The 18,147-nt window shown below is 40.6% G+C and overlaps 1 protein-coding gene and 1 long non-coding RNA gene across 19 annotated transcripts in view; one reads left to right on the top strand and one right to left on the bottom strand.

Moving 5' to 3' along the window:
* Positions 1 to 18,147, bottom strand: part of ABLIM2 (actin binding LIM protein family member 2) — a 237,617-nt gene that overhangs the window by 144,650 nt on the left and 74,820 nt on the right. For all 15 annotated transcript variants that reach the window (XM_069070562.1, XM_069070474.1, XM_069070492.1 and 12 more), the window contains exons 4-5: positions 15,714 to 15,829; positions 3,264 to 3,390 (exon numbers count right to left, since the gene is read on the bottom strand). In XM_069070562.1, the coding sequence (XP_068926663.1) occupies positions 3,264 to 3,390; positions 15,714 to 15,829 (243 nt within the window). The remainder of the gene's footprint in view (positions 1 to 3,263; positions 3,391 to 15,713; positions 15,830 to 18,147) is intronic.
* Positions 160 to 18,147, top strand: part of LOC138147922 (uncharacterized) — a 140,862-nt gene continuing 122,874 nt past the window's right edge. For all 4 annotated transcript variants that reach the window (XR_011164935.1, XR_011164933.1, XR_011164929.1 and 1 more), the window contains exons 1-2: positions 160 to 417; positions 8,995 to 9,196. This is a non-coding gene — a long non-coding RNA (uncharacterized lncRNA). The remainder of the gene's footprint in view (positions 418 to 8,994; positions 9,197 to 18,147) is intronic.

Below are 18,147 nucleotides of genomic sequence, written 5' to 3' on the forward strand. Positions count from 1 at the left end.
CAGTGCAGAAGTATGCATGAAGATTCTTAGGTTGAAATTGGAAGACTGATTGAAATTGCAGAGGATACAGAGACCTTGGAACATCACATGTCAGTAATACAGAAATTCTAAGTATGTAAGATATGAAGGTACCCTAACCTGTCCTTGCATTCCAGTTGCAATTTTGCAACAGACCTTGGCAGATATCCTCCCTCACCATACGCAGTCTCATGCTTGCTACACATAACTCTTTAAACATCATCACAATTAAGATAAGAAAGAAATTTGGCCCCAAGGATTCAATGGTACCAGATACTCACTGGATCAGTATACCTGAGACTGAGTCGGAGAGTTGTAAAAGGTAAGGTTTCCATGGAAATAGGAATCTGCCCTCATCTCAAACTTAACAGTTGTATTTTTGGAGAACTACGTGGGCTGGTAAGTAACATGATTGCAATGGGGGTGAGTTAACATCATAATGTGAACTTAAATTCCTGCATTTTCTGACTTAAGTTTTAATTTGCGAATAAACTGCTAACACAGCTCTAAGCTTTCAAAGTTTAACACATTTCTGCTGTTAGTCATACTTTTCACTTAAGTCTAACAATGGAATTAACATTCAGGTTGGAAATACCGAAGAGGTACTGGGAATGGCTGATATCATTTGTCCAGAACTTTCCTTCTTTTTAAAGGAAAGTCAGTGAGTGTCATTTGGTGTAAAGTTCCTTTCAGGTTTAATGGTCTCTCCCTCTTCCTCTCCAGCTCTTGGCTTCCCTGGCTTCCTTGACATCCCAACTCAAAACCCACCTTCTACAGGAAGACTTTCCACTCTCCTTAGTGCCTTCCCCTTGTTAATTATTTTCTATTTATCTGTCCATAGCTTACTTGTCCCTTACTTTTGTATGCTTTCTTCTGAATTAGAATGTGAGCTTCGCAAGGGCAGGGACTGTCTTTTGCCTTTCTTTGTCTGTCTTGTGCTTTAGCTAACTGAATCTTGTACCTGTCACAAACTCTTAGATGAACTTAGGCAAATCATGCCTCATCACTGCATCTTAGTTTCCTCATATGTAAAATGAAGATGTTGGATTAGATGTCTTTCAAGTCCCTTCTAGCTCTCATATTCAGTCATCTTTAATTTGGTTTTTCCTTCTGTCATTTTTTCCTCTTTCTCAATAAAAAGCTCTAATTCCTATTTAAAAATCTAAGCCCATTTCAGCAGCCTGCATTAAAAACTAATAAAATAACTGAATTCATTTTATACTCCAGGGCACCAAGAAATCCTAAGGATGTATAAGAAAAAGTCAAAAAAGTAAAAAGGCTTTGGTTTCTAGGAAGAAATATTTCATTGGGTATTTAAAAGCTCCCCTTTCAGCCTACACAAAGTTTATTAAGTATTCCCATAATCATTTTGCTCTGAGACTATCATCCATTTCTAAACTCACTGAAGTCAGCAAGCCCACCTGAGACTCCATATCCTCATTTTACAGATGGGGAAACTGAGCAGTTCCATTTTACAGATGGGGAAACTGAGGATCAGAGAGAGGAAGCAACTTTCCCTAGCATTATACAGCTTGTAAGGAAAGGACCCAGCATGTGAGTCTTAGAGATGCAACAGAAATGTCTTTTCCATGACACCATGCCAGCTTCTTCATAAAGACAGCAGAGTGAAGACCCAAACCCCATTTAAGTCTAGTACACCCTATACTGTCTTGGTTGTTGATCCTCGTGGCTTTGATGATTATTCTTCATGTCTGATGTGCCTTTCAGAACTCTTCTTTTGCCTTCTTCCTACTCTTCTTCCCCAATCCCTCACAGTAAGGCCATGTGGCATACTGGAAAGAACCCTGGATTTAGCATCAGAAGGCCTGGGTTTAAATTCTTTATTTCTTCCCTCTGGGCCTCAGTTTCCTCATCTGTAAAATGAGGAGGCACATAAGACTGGACAGGGTCTAAGTTTCCTTCCTTTGATGCTAAGTATCTTTCTGCAACAACTAATAAATTAAACTAGAAAAAGAAAAGACTTGAATTTGAATACCAGCTCCTACACTACCTGGCTAATACTGATACAGTATATCTGTATAGACATCCTGGGCAGCTAGTAGTCATTTTGGGAGCTAGATGGTACAGTGGTACAGATGGAAGTCAGGAAGACCCTTGTTAAAATCCAGCCTCAGACACTTACTAGCTGTGTGGCCCTGGGCAAGTCACTTAACCTTGTTTGCCTCAGTTTCCTCATCTGTAAAATGAACTGGAGAAGGAAATGGTAAACTGCTCCAGTATCCTGCCAAGAAAATCCCAAAGAGGTCAAGAAATGTTATACAAGGTTGAACAACAAGAATAACATAGCCATTTTCAGATTATTAAAGCTTAAAACTTCACTAAGACTTTTGACCTGTACAAACCTTTAGTTTATTTGCAAGGTGCTTTACATGCATTATGTCATATAATCCTCACAGCAACCCTGGGAGGTAAATGCTATTATTAGTCCCATTTTACAGAGGTGGAAACTGAGGCTGAGGGAGATTAAGTAATTTATACAAAGTCACACAGTTACTAAATGTCTGAGGCAAGATTCATAGTAAGTCTTCCTGACTCCAAGTACAGCACTTTAGTCCCTGAGCTATGACCTTGGGTAAGCAATTTCCCCTCTCTCTAAGTTTCAGTTTTCTCATCTATAAAACACAAGAGTCGATTTCTAAGTCTTTTCTCTTTTCACATTTGATGATTCTATGACCCTTTGTTTGATCTCCCCCCACTCTGTGCTTCTGCCCAGGTCCTATGTTGCCTAGAATGTACGCCTTCTTTATGTCTACCTATTACTCAGTCAATCAGCATTTATTAAGGTTCTGTTTATGTTCTAGGCACTGTGCTTAGCACGGGGAATACAGAGGTAAAAATAATGTAAGAAAATAAAATAAAATAAAAACCAACCAAACAAACAAAAACAAAAAGTCCCTACCCTTAAGGAGTTTACATTCTAACAATAGAGATAACAGTTAAAATCAGTCTTCATCCTTCAAGGTTCAGTTCAGGTGCCACTTTCTCTGTGGAAGCTGAGATCACGCTTCGTTTATTGAAATTTCCCTAGATCCCTTTTCTTTGTCCCCTTCACTATCTACCTTGTCTTGCTCTTCCTTGGGTACAAACCCACCACAAAGACTGTGCTGCTTTCATCTCAGTAACCTCGTGGCCAAGCACAGGGCATTCCAATAGAAGGCACTTTGTATATTTTCTGAAATGTTATTTGATTTTTTGTGACTGTTTGAATGACGTCCCCAACTTACTTGCTAATATACTCTGCATTCAGTTGCTTTCCACAGGTCTTGCATTTAAAACAGCCCAAATGCCAGTGTTTGTCCAGAGCCACCAGAGACTGGCCATTTTTGATTTCTGCTCCACAGCCTCCACAATCTGAAAATACAAACACAAAAACAGTTCCTTGTGACCATTCACTTTTATCATCAAGTCTAGGAAAGAAGAAAATCTCTTGGACTTCCCAGGCTTAGAAAAGCAATGTGAGGAGGCCAGTACTAAATGTCAGTCTACCATTAAAAGGTCATCCAAAAAGAGGGAAATGCTAAATATTTAGAACCAGCAACCAGTCATCAAAGAACCAGTGGGAGGCTGGATGGTTAAGTCAAAGGATCAAAGGGGAATTCAAAACAGGGTGTGCTCAAAAGGGCCCTATTAAATATTTTTATGGCATAGGTTCTATGCTGGCATCATTGCTATGGTGCTGGAACACACTTGTGTCTCATCTCCACTTATTAACAAGCATGGAATAATGTAAATAGAGAAGCATTTGGCAACCAGGTGCCACCACAGTGAATAGAATATAAGGCCTGAAGTCAGGAGGACTCCTCTTCCTGAGTTCAAATCTGGCCTCATACACTTCTTAGCTATGTAACCCTGGGCAAATCACTTAACCCTGTTTGCCTCAGTTTCCACATCTGTAAAATGAACAAGGAAATGGCAAACCATTCTAGTATCTCTGTGAGAAAACCCCATATGGGATCATGAAGTCATATATGACTAAAACAATAAATTTCAATAAGTAGGATTTGTAGTCAGAAGGCCTGAGTTTTAATTCTGACTCTACCACTTTCTACTTTTGGGAGCTGAGACAAGACTTTGGGAGCCCCAAAACTATTTCAGGGGCACCATGAGGTCAAAGCATCTTCATAATAATACTAAGACAATTTTTTTTTTAAGCAATCGGGGTTAAGTAACTTGCTCAAGGTTACACGGCCAGTTATTTCTGGGTGTGGTGCTAAGTATCTGAGCCCGAATTTGATCCCTAGGTCATCCTGACACTAGGGCCGGTACTCTTACTTGCTGAGCCACCTGGTCGCCCCATACTAAGACAATTTTGATTTCTAATATGGTAAATATCAATGACTACAATCCACATAAATAAAAGTTCTTTGGGAGGGTCCTCTGTAATTTTAAAGAATGTAAAGAGATTCTGAGACCAAAAAGTCTGAGAACTGCTAGGTTTGATGATCCCTAAGATCTCTTTCAACTTTTATAATATTATGATCCTATGTCTTCCTTCAAGGACCATCTCTGGTGCTCCCTCCTCTTTTACTGTGCTTTGGATACTACCTGGAACATTGGGGGTGATTGATAAACACTTACTGAATGAGTGGGTAGTCCCTCCACAAATGTATACATCGCAAGCCCACCCTGTCTTTGTAGGCTTTCTTCATGAGTTTCTGTGTCCTCCCTATCCCCTTGGTCAATCCCTAGTGGTCAATCTTTTTTTTGATAAATGGGATTCTTGTCTAGTTATTATGGATTTTAACTTCCTATTTAGCTAGTTCAGAGGTAGTGCTGCATAGTAGATAGTTTAGTGACTCAAAGTCAGAAAGACCTAGGTTTAAGTCTTAACTCAGACATTGAATGTGCCACCCTGGGCAACTCACTTTTTCTAAGACTGTGGATTGGGGAGCAATTATAAATTTGTATTGATAACAGGAGCTTTCTACACTAATGAAATCATAGGTCTGGTTATAAAAAAAATAATCTAGCCCCAGAACCCTAGGCCATTGTGAGACCCATACTTGAAACTCTTTTAACCTGGTGGATCCTGTTGTAACCTACATTCTACTAGAATAACGTCAGAGAACTCAGGGGCACCTTCAGGCCCCTGAGAAGCATCTAAAGAGGACCTGACAGGAGGAATCCTCTTATGTCAACATCATAAGCTAAAACCCACAACCTGGGAAACCTAGGCATCATCGGTATGAGCTAAACATGAAGGGATTCTTAACAGTGATGATGAACAAAAAAAGATTAAGATAAAAATATGAGCAGTTGGCATGGAAACAGCAACAGTGATTTGAATAAAGTTACCCAGAACTCATCTGAGTGGTGTGCTTCTTACTGTGGACAATTACTGAAAAAGATCAGTGGGGGCTAAAAGGAGGGACGAGGCTACAGTGTGGGAGAGAGGGAAGGGTAAAGGGCTAAGGCTTAGGTGCCATTGACTATAGGTTGGAAGGGGACAGAGTGGACAGAAATTGCCTCTGCACATCTGCCAAGGTACATGCCCTAGTTTTCATATCCACAAGAGATAAAACCCAAGAAAATAGCCAGCAACAAAACCTACTACCTTAGATATCTGTGTATGGGCAATAGTCAAAATGAATGAGAATTCCTAATTCAAGGAGGCAAATTTTGACATCGACAGCATCACAGATACTTAGTACAATGAAACCTATGACTGGAGTATGGCTCTGGAAGGGTATACAGCTGATTCAAAAATAACTGGATGGCCTAAAGGAGAGAGTAGGAGTAGGCACCCTCAGGGAAGAAAGTACAGGAACCAGGAAAAGAAAGGTACAGGACATGTGGGTGAAGATTTTTGACTACTTTGTAGGTGTGTATTTGTATTTGCTCATTTTAATTTATGCTATATATGTATGTGGGTATGTAGGTATGGATTTATCCTTCTCATTAAAATAAAAGCTCTTTGTGAGTAGAGAAGGGTTCATTCTTTGTTCTTGGACCCCCAGTGCCCAGCACAGTACTTGGCAAATGGGAGGCACTTAGTGAATACTTAATTGATGATTGATTTATTGAAGATCAATGGATGTAGAAATAGAAGTGTTAGTATCATTGAAATATAAAGAAGATGAAGAGCTTGGCAAACAGACCACCAGCTTAGCCCAGAGGAATGGCATAGTTCAATCATCCAGGCATCTTCGGGAGTGCTCTTAAAAAAGACTTGCTTTAATGATGTTTTTGCTTTCTAAACAGTGGAGGAAGTAATGAGGGCAACTGCTCTTCTGGATTTGATTTTCACCAACAAAGGGTAACTAATCACTGATGTGGAAATTATTGGAAACTCAAGGCAAATGACACTCCATATCTGAATCTGTGATAGAGGAAAGGAAAGCAGGGTCTTATCTCACGTGCACTGTCAATTTGGGGAAAGTACATTTCTCCAGGGTTGAAAGTATAGGTAGGATGTTATGAACCATATATGGGAAGAGTCAGTCCAGGATGTATATAAAGTTCTCAAGAATTAAATAATGACCACGAGATGGGAAGCAGCTCCAAGGAATAGAAAAAGTGTAAGTTATCTAAAGTGGATACACAGGGAAACAATAAACATAAAATGTCCATGAGCAGAAGATAGAGGCAAGGTTGTAGGAGCAACCATGGCAAAACCCTATAAGCATAGACTAAGAAGCCCAAAGGCTCACAGTGGGGTGAGGATGGTCAAGAATATAAAGGACAATAAAATGTTCAGTAATTTGCTATATTTTTTTTTTTGCCTTTTGGAGGGCAGTTGGGGTTAAGTAACTTGCCCAAGGTTACACAGCTAGTTTTCTGTGTGGGTGTTAAGTGTCTGAGGCCAGAACCAAACTCAGGACCTCCTGACTCCAGGGCTGGCGCTTTACTTACTGCACCACCTAGCCGCCCCTAGTAATTTGCTATTTTTAAGGATTCAAGTAGATGGGATGATAATAAGGGATGACAGAAAGAAGGCAAAACTACTCAACCCTTATTTTGCTCCTATTTTCTTTGCTAACAACAATAACCTTTGGATAGGAAAGAACACAACAAAAATGATTAATAGAAAATTGAAATCCCAAAGAAGCAGCAAGTAGGTAAGAGAGGCCCTAGCTGCCTTTGGTAAGTACAAGCTACAAGGTCAAAACATATTAGATTCCAGGGTTCAGAAGTAACTGACAGATCAAGGATTATTCAGTGACTCTAGAAAAGGGAGAGGTGTCATGGAATCAATGGTAGGCACATGTGTTGGTTGCCAAAAAAAAAAAAATAGGGAAGAGATTAGAGTAAATCATATGGCATGGAACTTAACTTCAATTTCTAACTAAATCCATTATGAATAAAGTTCTTCTATTTCACATGTGTACATAATCTTAGGGGGAAAAGGGAGCGCAAAGACTCTAATCCAACCAGTGCAGTAATGCCCTCTGCAGTATCACTAACAATGTAGCCATCTAGCTTTTGCTGGAACAGTGGCCAGAGGGATCATTACCTCGTAACACTACATACTCCAATGTGAACATCTCTAATGCCTAGAACATCCTTTTAGGAAAATGCATAAATTCTATTAGCAAAATGGAAAACTTTGAAGTCAATAGCTATGCCATTTTTCATATTTGACATTCTATTACTAGTAGGGGTGCATTAAATGTTTGTTGAATTGAATTAGATTAGTAAGATCACCGATTTAGTGCTGAAAGGTACTTTAGAGTTTAAGTCCTAATCCTATATTTTATAGATTCAGAAACTAAAGTTGTTGTTCAGTTATTTTGTTTAATTGTGTCTGACTCTTCATGATCCCATTTAGGGTTTCTTGACAAAGATACTGGAGTATCTCAGGGAGAGGGGGTGTCTTCCTGACTCCAGGCCCATATACTTAATCCACTCTGCCACCTACCGTGTTTCCCCGATAATAAGACACTGTCTTATTATTTTTTTGGACAGAAAAACACCAGAGGGCTTATTTTCAGGGGAGGGCTTATTTTAATGAACATTGACAGCAATTTTAATAAACAGGTAAATGTGAACAAAAAAATGCACCTTTATTCAATAAGCAAATCACTGGGGAAGAACAGGATGACGCGCTCACTGCTGCAGCTCTGATTGGATGCAGCTCGGAGCGCGGCGTTAAACGGTGCATACAGAGGGTACCGTAATGTAGCGTGTAGCGCAGAGGATCACCTTCACTACAGTAGCAATCTCAATAGGGCTTATTTTCGGGGGAGGGCTAATTTTAGAGGAATCTTACACAGTAAGGGGAAGGCTTATTTTCGGGATAGGTCTTATTATCAGGGAAACATGGTAGCTGCCCAGAGACTGAAATAGAGAACGATTAAGTGATTTGCCCAGGGTCTCAGAGCAATTAAGTGGAAGGGTGGGGCTTCAAACCCAGGTTTTTCTAACTACAAGTCCAGCACTCTAACCATCATGAAACACTGCATCAAAGTAAAAAAAAAAATGCTGCATATCTTGAGTCATTTCTCCTCAAAATATCTGTCTGCTATTGGAAGGATGTGACTGCAGAATGTTATCTATGTCCCAGCCAGGTCTCTTGATTTCCCATAATTAGAATCCAAAGTCATTAATCTGAATTTTCTGGTTTTCATGAAGTATTTACCAAGGAGCTACTGTATGCCCCTGCTACTCTTGCTGCTTAGAGATAACCAAATTAATATACATGGGTTTGATGAATAATGAGGGGGGTTCCCTGAGCATTCCATTTTCTCTGTGAAATGGAATTTATCCCAAAAGGGAAAGTCCAGTTTCCAAAGGGATGGCAGTGTTCCCTGCAGAAAGAATTAGCAGAGATGAAGAACAGCAGCAAAAGGACAGATGCGGAATTGGCACATCCCGCCAGGCCAGATTTTCCTTGTGTGTTAATGTACAACTCCCATGACTGCTGGTTATTTCCTCATCTGGCTTCATTCTTCACTTACAATGGCAGTCATTATTTTATTCCCTTCTAATTAGATTTCCCAATTCCTTTCAATTTAGTATCCTTAAGAGCTGCACAGATCTCCTTTGGGCAGAATATGGCCTCTGGATGACGAGAGAATCAACAGAGAATCTTAAAGTAAGAAGAAACATCAGCAATCATGTAGTCCAACCCATGCCTGAACAATGATGAATGATAAAATTCACATTTCTATGGTGCTTTCTGGTTAAGAGAATATTTTCCTCAAATAAACCTTATGAGGTAAGGAAGATATATATTCATTTTCCCGTATACCTTTGAGGAAACTGAGGCTCAGGAAGGTTAAATATTTTTGCCATGGTCACACAGCGGGTAAAAATTAGTGGGAGCTGGGGTTTGAACCCAAGCCTCAAGACTCCAAATCCAGAGCTCTTTTGATTATTTCATAGTGTTATCATTTTAGAAGCATAAATGGCTGACAAGTGGGGGTCAAATTTGAACCCTTCTAATGACAAAGGACTTATTACTTAACCCCAGTAGTCTATTCAGTCGAATTGCTAAGAAGTTCGTCCTTATGTCAAGACAAAATTTGCCTCTCTGCAACAACCACCCACAGCTGTTACTTTTGCCTTCTGGAGTTAAACAAAACAAGTCTACACTCTTTTTTTTTTCTTTTCCCATAATGGTTCCATCTGGAGATCCTGAGTCGACAGTGATGGTCAGAGGCTGCACAGACTCAGAGGGAAGAACCAAACTGACCTCCATTGTTTTTGGCAAAACTTGGATATTTCAAATATTGTTACTTCAGCAAGGATTCTAAAATGAGCCAGGATGAATAATGAAGCTGCACATATCTTAGTTCATATTACGTGATTACGTGCCCCCACACTGTGCTAAGCACCTGGGGGATACAAATAGGTATACACCATAGTCTCTAGCCCCCACACCCAATCCCAGAGCTTTTAACCTAGTTCAGAAGAAGAGGCAGATTCACACGAAAGGAGACAATAATATTAGGCAGTAGCATCTATCAGTGTCAAATGAGGAGGAAATTCAATAAATGACCTAAAGCAGCTCTCAACTTATTGTCTTAGACAGTTGTTGGGGACATGGAAAGGCCAAATGTCTCATCAGGGGTCAACCAGTTAGTATGTGGTAAAGGGAAGACTCAAATCCATTAAGCTGGCATTAAAGAAGACACATTAGTCTTTGCTTTGCCCTGTTTAGTGAGAATTTCTAGGCCTTTACTTGTGACTTGAAGCTAAAACCTCCTGTATGTGTTGTCCCACCCAGTAGAATGTTAGGAACTGTCTTGCCTTTCTATTTATATGCCCAGCAGTTAGCAAGATTCTTGAGATGTAGCTTATATGCACATAATAAATGCGTGTCCTCCCTTCCTTTTTCCTTCCCTCCCTCCCTTCCTTCCCTTCCTCCCTCCTTTCCTTCTTTCCTCCTTTCTTCTTTCTCTCCTTTTCTTCCTCCTTCCTTCCTTCCTTCCTTCCTTCCTTCCTTCCTTCCTTCCTTCCCTAAACAAGCTAGCAGAGGGCTATGGGATTCTGAATTGCAAGGGGCCTTAAAGACTACCCTAGTACCAGTCTTTCTTAACCTATTTTATGTCACAGACCTTCTTTACAGACTGGTGAAGCTATGAACCCTTTTTCAGAATGTTTTTAAATGTAAAAAATACATAAGATTACAAAAGAAACCAATTATACTGAAATACAGTTATCAAAAAATCAAACAAACAAATAACCCTGAATGACCTGAGTAGGAGAGGAAGCTGATGGCAAAGGCACTTCTGTGGGACTATTAAGGGATGGGTGCCCAAGAATAGGAAGGCTGTTGGTTCATGGGTAGTTTGATAGTAAGTGGAAGCTGGCCATTGTGCTGATGGAGTATAATAGGAGTAGAGTGTTCAGTGAAGCAATGGGGTAAGGACTGGAATGAAAAGTACTCTCTTATCTGTAAATAGGGAGGATGGGACAAGATGGTATCTAATGTCCCTTCCAGCAGTAAATCTTAGATCCTCTGTCTCCATCAGCCTTGGATATAATGTTCCTTTCCAGAACACAAGATACAGATCTGCGGTTCTGAGGGATGGGGTGCCTATTTCTCTTTCACCATCCAGGCACCTAGTTTGGATTTCTGACTTCCCCTCCTGCTTTCTCTCACCAAGCTATGGTACCTGATGGCAGTGGCAAGAGGGCTTATTTTAGAAGAAGTTAGAAGGAGACTGTATGACCACAAAACCACAATTCCTCTATTTAACATATACTGAAAAACCAAATTGGCCACAAGAAATGATAAAGTCTTCCCATTTACACAACACGATGTTGACAGGCTCCAAATTGAGCCACACTCCTGATGGCTTTCAAGAGACTGGGAAAAGGTCAGAAAGGAAAGAAATGTTGAGCAGGGAGAGCATTAATTGAGTTCTACAGACCTGCTGTAATAATCAGCAAAGAGTTTCCTGGCTGGCTTTTGCAGAAGGCAGCTCCCTCCCCAACCACTTCACTGTTCCAAATCACAAAAGACCATCCATCCTGCCTCAGATGACTCAGCTTCTCATGCAGGGAAACCAGTGGTGGGTAGTGAAATACTGTGTGCAACTCATATGTCTTAGTTTATTCCTTATAACATCAGGACAGAAAGTTAGCAGGGAGACCTATGAAGCTCTACCCATTCCAGTTTTTCAGTACTCTCACCCTAAATCTGGATTTCACACATCAATTCATTCTATGCTCAGTGACTGAAAGAGAGCAGCCAATAAATAAAGAAACATTTATTAAGCACTTTTTTATGTGCCAGGCACTGTAACAGGAACTGGGAAATCAATGATAAAAAGAAAATAAAACAATCCCTACTTTCAAGGACTTTACATGTATGTAAGTTTATACAGAATAAATGCAAAATTAATACATAGCAGTTTAGGAAGGGTGGGCACAGGCAGTTGAAAGAACAGGAAAGCTCCCTTTAGAAGGCTATGCTTTGAGTCTTGAAGGAAGTGAAGCATTTTACGAGGCAAAGGTAAGGAGGAATAGCATTCCAGTGATGAAGCAAGGTCAATATAAAAAGGTGTGGAGGAGGGAGATGGAATCTCTGTGTGAGAAGCAAGCAGGAACAAGGACAATTATATTAGGAATGAGCCTGGACCAAGGCAGGGGCTAGGCGAGCAGTGAGAAAGGGACAGGTATGAGAGATGAGGCAGAGCAAGAAATGACAGAATTTGGCAACTGGTTGGATATGTAGGATGAGGGAGGGGGAGGAGTTGAAGATAGTGCTGAGGTTGCAAATCTGGGAGATTAAAAGGATGGTGAAGCCTTCAACAGAAATAGGGTTTTGTGGAAAAGATAAATTCTATTTTGGATATTACATCATTCAGATTACAACCACTATTATCCTGTCCATTCTATGTGACTTTCTTTCATATCTTTTCATAAATTAATCACAGGAGTCAACCCAGTGTTCTGGGGGTCTACCTTACTTTATTTTGATATTACGAGGATACTAGTGGAATGTATGGTTTGTCTATTACTTAGCCCCTTCTCCATGTGACCTGTCTTATCATCTGGAATAATCTTTGTGTTGTGTTTGTAAAGGCCAGTTATGTTTTAAAGCATACAAATAGGGCAGTTTTAAATTTGAACATGTGTACAAATATACTTTGTTTATCTTTTGTTATAGAAAGGCCTTAGAGGCTATCTATTCTAATTCACTAATTTTAGAAATGAGGAAACTGAAAGTCAGAGAGGATAAATGACCTGCCTGAGGTCATACAAGCAAAAGATGGCCAAGAATTAATCCCAATCTTTTGATTCCAAATTCAGCACCCCTTCCTCCATAGTTATATACCCTCTGTATGGGTCAGAGGCAAATGATTTGTGGATTTGTACTAATTTCTCAAGCAATCTAAAAAGAAGAGCCATAAATATATGACTTAAAAGCCAATCTCTAATACACACAGAAAACTGGCAGAAATGGCAAAAGATGGGTATAATCAATGGTGAAGGGGTTGTAGAAAGTCAGATATATTAGTGAATTGTCAGTAGAACCATGAGTTGATACAACCAATCTGGAAAGCAATTTAGAATTATGCAAGTATAACACTCCCTTGGTCAGTGTCCTGAAATACCCTGTGCTTTATGCAGAGACATGTGCCTACGAGAATGCAGAGCACAACTGGAGCCATAGATGTCTGTCAAGGGACACAACAGGGTTGGCTTCTCATACATGCCTGTGGCTCTCAGGGCTCCAGTCTGCAGCATGCTCAGCATTTTCTTAGCCAATCAGTAGTCATGTGTCCCTCTGAGTACACACAGCAATGAGGGACTTACAGGACACCTTCCAAGGAAGAATTACACAGAGTAATTAAAATATCCACACTCATTGATCCAGGGATTCCATGGCTAGGCAGATCACCCCTATCTCCATCCCCCTGCAAGAACATATGGACAAAAATTATTCTTATATACCAAAATAGTATGTGCATTGCATGTGTGTATATGAATCAGAAATAAAGCAGATGTCCATTGATCAAGAATGGATGAACAAATTGTGGTACATGAATGTAAAGGAATATTATTCTGATATAAGAAAAGGTCATGAAGAATACATAGAAGCATGAAGAGATTTATAGGAACTGATGCAAAGTGAGGTAAGCAAAGCCAGAAGAGAAATATACTCAATGATCACAATGTAAATGTAAAGAATGGTAACCACGAAACAACTGAAACTAAATGTAACAAAATTATAAAGAATAATCTCGGACTCAAAGGAAGGTTGTGAGAAGTTGTCTTACCCTCCTTGGTGAAGGTCAGGGTTTCATTTTCATTGGTTTTAATGATTTTTGTACTTTTTCTTTTAAAAAATCTTTTATAAGGGATGGATTTTGGGGAAGGATGCAGAGGGAAAGCTATGTGACATTAAAAAACAAAAGTTACTGGTAAAAGTCTATTTAAAAAAGGAATTGGTGACAAGCTCATTTCTACTGACTCAGAAGAAGTGGAGAAATCTTGGTTTGAAGCTGGTCAAATACCCTCTCTCTGTGACTTTTTTCCTTGTCAATATATTATAATCTTCCACTAAATCCCTGTGCTCATCATGGAGTGGAGTTGAAGCTAGGCTCTTGAAAAGTAAGCTAGCGAAATGCAATCTCTGGCTAGACCTGACATGCTAGAATGGCCTGTAGACCAGGTCACCTTATAGATTCCATGCCTGTCATTTAAGGACCACCCTTGCTTGCTTCAGAGAGGCTGCACACCAGGTTGGCCACAAAGTGTAGAGGGCTTATGATCTGCACCTGAAGGAAGGGGTGGGTGAAGGGCGGTGCACTCATGTTGATGGAATAGCAGCTCCTTGAAGGTTTGAGGAAATTGCTTTCAATATTTCAACACAAGGACCTCGCCATTGTTCAGTATGGGGGACTGACTCTCCACCTTAATAATGGAGTTTCAGTGGCCAGCACAAGCTGTAATAATAGCAGTACAATGCTTTAGGGTTTATAAAGGTTTGCAAAGCACTTTACAAACAGTATGTCATTTTATCCTCATAATAACACTGGGGGGTTGGTGCTATTATCATTCTTATTTTACCAATGAGTAAACCAAGGCAGATAGAAGTTAAGTGACTTCCCCAGGTTCATACAGCTCCAAAGTTTCAGAGGTGGCTTCTGAACTAGAGTCTTTCTGACTCCAGGGCCACTTCTCTGTCCATTGTGTCACCTGGCTGCCATGTTCTGTGGGGGTAGGGGAGGGCAACCAGCCTTTTGGTGATGAGCTTTTCTGCAATTGGATATATTGGCCCCAAATAACAGTTACGCTGTTAACTATTGTAAGTCTATTAACAAGGCACAACTTGAAGCTTCTTCAGTCAAGGAGGACGTGCCAGTTGATGAACAATTATAAGCACCTAGTACGTGCAAGGCTGTGTGCTAAGCACTAGGTATACAAAGGAAAGCAAAGCATAACAGTTTCTGATCTCAAGGAATTTACAATGTTGGAGGAGGGGCTAGTGCAGGGGTGGGGAACTTGCGGCCTCAAGGCTACATGTAACTCTCTAGGTCCTCAAGTGTGGTCCTTTGAATCCAAACTTCACAGAACAAATTCCCAATTTGGATTCAGTCAAAGGGCCCACTTGAGGACCTAGAGGGCCATATGTGGCCTCAAGGTCAATGGGTTCCCCACCCCTGGGCTGGTGGATAACATGTAAATAACCATGTACAAACAAGTTATATGCAGGATAAATTGGAGATGATTTCAGACAGAAGGCTAACTTAGATTAAGGAAAACTAAGAAAGGTAGAAGATGTGACTTTAGGTGAGCCTTGAAGGAAGTCAGAGTAAGAGGTGGGGAGAGAATTCCAGGTAGCAGGGGCAACAAGTGAAAAATGCTCTATGTGGGGAGATACAGGGTCTCGTGGGAGGAAAAGCAAGGCAGCCACTGTCACTGGATCGAAGGGCATATGGAGAGAAGGAGGGTGTAAGAAAACTGGAAGAAGAGCAAGGGGTCAGGTTATAAATGACTTTAAAAGCCACATTGAGGATTTTACATTTGATTCTGGAGGCCATGGGGAGTCCTTGGAGTTTAGTGAATAGGAGGGTGAAGCTGTTAAACATACACTTTAAGGTACATTTGACAATAGAGTGGAGGATGGACTTAGCCAGTGCTCTGTGCCCTGCCTCTGAGAATCCAGGCCCCGCCCTGAGGAAGCCTTGGAAGGAAACTTTAGTGGCCTGATAATTCAGGAACTGCCTTGGAAGCCTGGGGAGTTGGCAGGGTCTTCTTCCTACATGCATACTTACTCCGCAGTCCTTGGAGTAGGTAGGAGCTCCCGCTGGTAGTTGGGGGCAGGGAACATTTTTGGCAGATACACTCCTTCCCATTAAAGGTCACTCGGTCACCAGGAGGAAAAGGCAATCTGTAGCAAGGAAATCAAATCAGCCCTCATTAGTAACCAAGCTGGCATTGCCCAGCTGAATAGAACTTTCTCACGTAAATGGAAATCTCTGGGGTTTATTCTTTCCATGTGTTTCCTTTACAGTTTACAGACTACTTTCACATCCTCCGTCTCATTTGGAAATAATAGCTTTCATTTATATGACTAACACCTTATAGCACAGGACTCTTAACTTGGGAACAGAGAACTTTCCTTTTTAAAAAAATTTTTTTTATACCTTTATTTCAATACAATTGGCTTCCTTTGTATTCCTCTGCATTTTGTTTTATGCATTTAAAAATATTTTTCTGAGAAGATATCCATAGGTTTCACTGAACTGCCAAAAAGGGCCCATGACAAAGCAGAAGAGTAAGGGCCCTCACTTTAGGGAGTTTCTCTTTGCCACCCCCTGTAAAGGGTAAGTGCTATCAAAGGCTCAGAGGGACAACGACCTTGTTTTTGCCCAATATCCTACTATTAGTAGATGGTGAGAGCAGGGATTCAACCCCAGTTGTCATTAGTTAACAGGACCATAGGCTCTGGAGCAAGAAGAAACCTAGAGATCATCTACCAAGGGTGGGGACCCTCCAGCCTTGAGGTCTTCTTGATCCTTGGGTGCGGCCTTTTGACTGAGTCCAAGTTTTACAGAACAAATCCTTTTATTAAGGGGATTTGTTCTGTGAAGTTTGGGTTCAGTCAAAGGGCTGCACTTGAGGACCTAGAGGGTCACATATGGCCTCAAGGGTGCAGGTTCCCCACCCATGAGAGTTCAGTCATCTCATCTTATAGATCCAGAAGCTGAGTTCCAGTGCAAATAAGTGATTTGCCCAGAATCTCACAGGGAGCGAGTTGGAGAGTTAGGATTTGAGTCTCCGGTGTTTTGACTCTATACCAAATGATCTTTCCATGGCAATTTAATAGTGTTATCATTTATATAATGCATTAACATTTGCAAAATACTTCATATTTGTTATCTCCTTTGATCTTCACAATGACCTATTATCAGCCCCATTTTATAGCTAAGGAGTCTGAGAGGAGTTAAGTGATTTACCCAGGGCCACACAGCTACTAAGTATCTGAGACTGGACTGGACTCACTCCACATCCAGCTCTCCATCCAATATGCCACTATTACAATCAATCAATCAACAAACATTTATTAACTACCTACCATGTGCCACATACTGGTGATAGATACAAAGACAGAATTGAAATAGTCCCTGTTCTCATAGAGCTACCATTTGAACAGTAGTGACAGCATAGACCAACATATATAAATACATTTAAAAAATTTTCTTCTTTTCTTCTCCCTTTTAAAAATTTTGCTTTTAAGCTCTAAACTTTCTCTCCTTCTACCCCTTCTCCCACTGATTGAAAAGGCAAGAATAAGATATCTAGTATACATATGAAGTCACATAAAACCTATTTTCACATTAGCTATGTTGCAAAAGAAAAAAGAAAAAAAAGGCAAGAAAAATAAAGTTGGAAAAATATGCTTTAATCTGTACTCAGAGCTCATCAATTAGTTCTCTCTTTGGAGAGGGGTAGTATTTTTCATCATGAATAATACAGGTAATTTTTTGTTTTTTTGAGGGGGGAAGGCAGGGCGATTGGGGTTAAGTGACTTGCCCAAGGTCACATAGCTAGTAAGTGTTAAGTATCTGAGGTCAAATTTGAACTCAGGTTCTCCTGACTTCAGGGTTGGTGCTCTATTCACTGCACCACCTAGCTGCCCCTATACAGGTAATTTTTAAGGGGAAGGCACCAGCAGCTGTGGGAGATGATAGGAAAGGCCTCCTGGAGTCAGAAAGACCTAGGTTCAAATTTGACCTCAGATACTTACTAGGTGTGTGACTTGAGTAAATCACTTAACCTCTGTCTTCCTCAGTTTCCTCAACTATAAAACAGAGATAATAATAGAATCTATCTCTCAGAGCTTTTGTGAGGATGAAATGAGATTATATTTGCAAAGCACTTAGCACAGTGTAGGCACTAAATAACTGCTTGTTTCCTTCCTTCCTTCCTTCCTTCCTTCCTTCCTTCCTTCCTTCCTTCCTTCCTTCCTTCCTTCCTTCCTTCCTTCCTTCCTTCCTCTTTCCTCCCTTCCTCTTTCCTTCCTTCCTTCCTTCCCTCCTTCCTCCCTTCCTCTTTCCTTCCTCCTTCATTCCTTCCTCCCTCCCTCTCTCCCTCCCTCCCTTCCTTCCTCCCTCCCTCCCTTCCCCTTTCCTTCCTCCTTCATTCCTTCGTTCCGTCGTTCCTTCCTTCCTTCCTTCCTTCCTTCCTTCCTTCCTTCCTTCCTTC

This window comes from Petaurus breviceps, unplaced genomic scaffold (assembly GCF_028583685.1).
Source record: "Petaurus breviceps papuanus isolate PSGF00001 unplaced genomic scaffold, PetGlider_PUasm1.0 140, whole genome shotgun sequence".
NCBI lineage: Eukaryota > Metazoa > Chordata > Mammalia > Diprotodontia > Petauridae > Petaurus > Petaurus breviceps.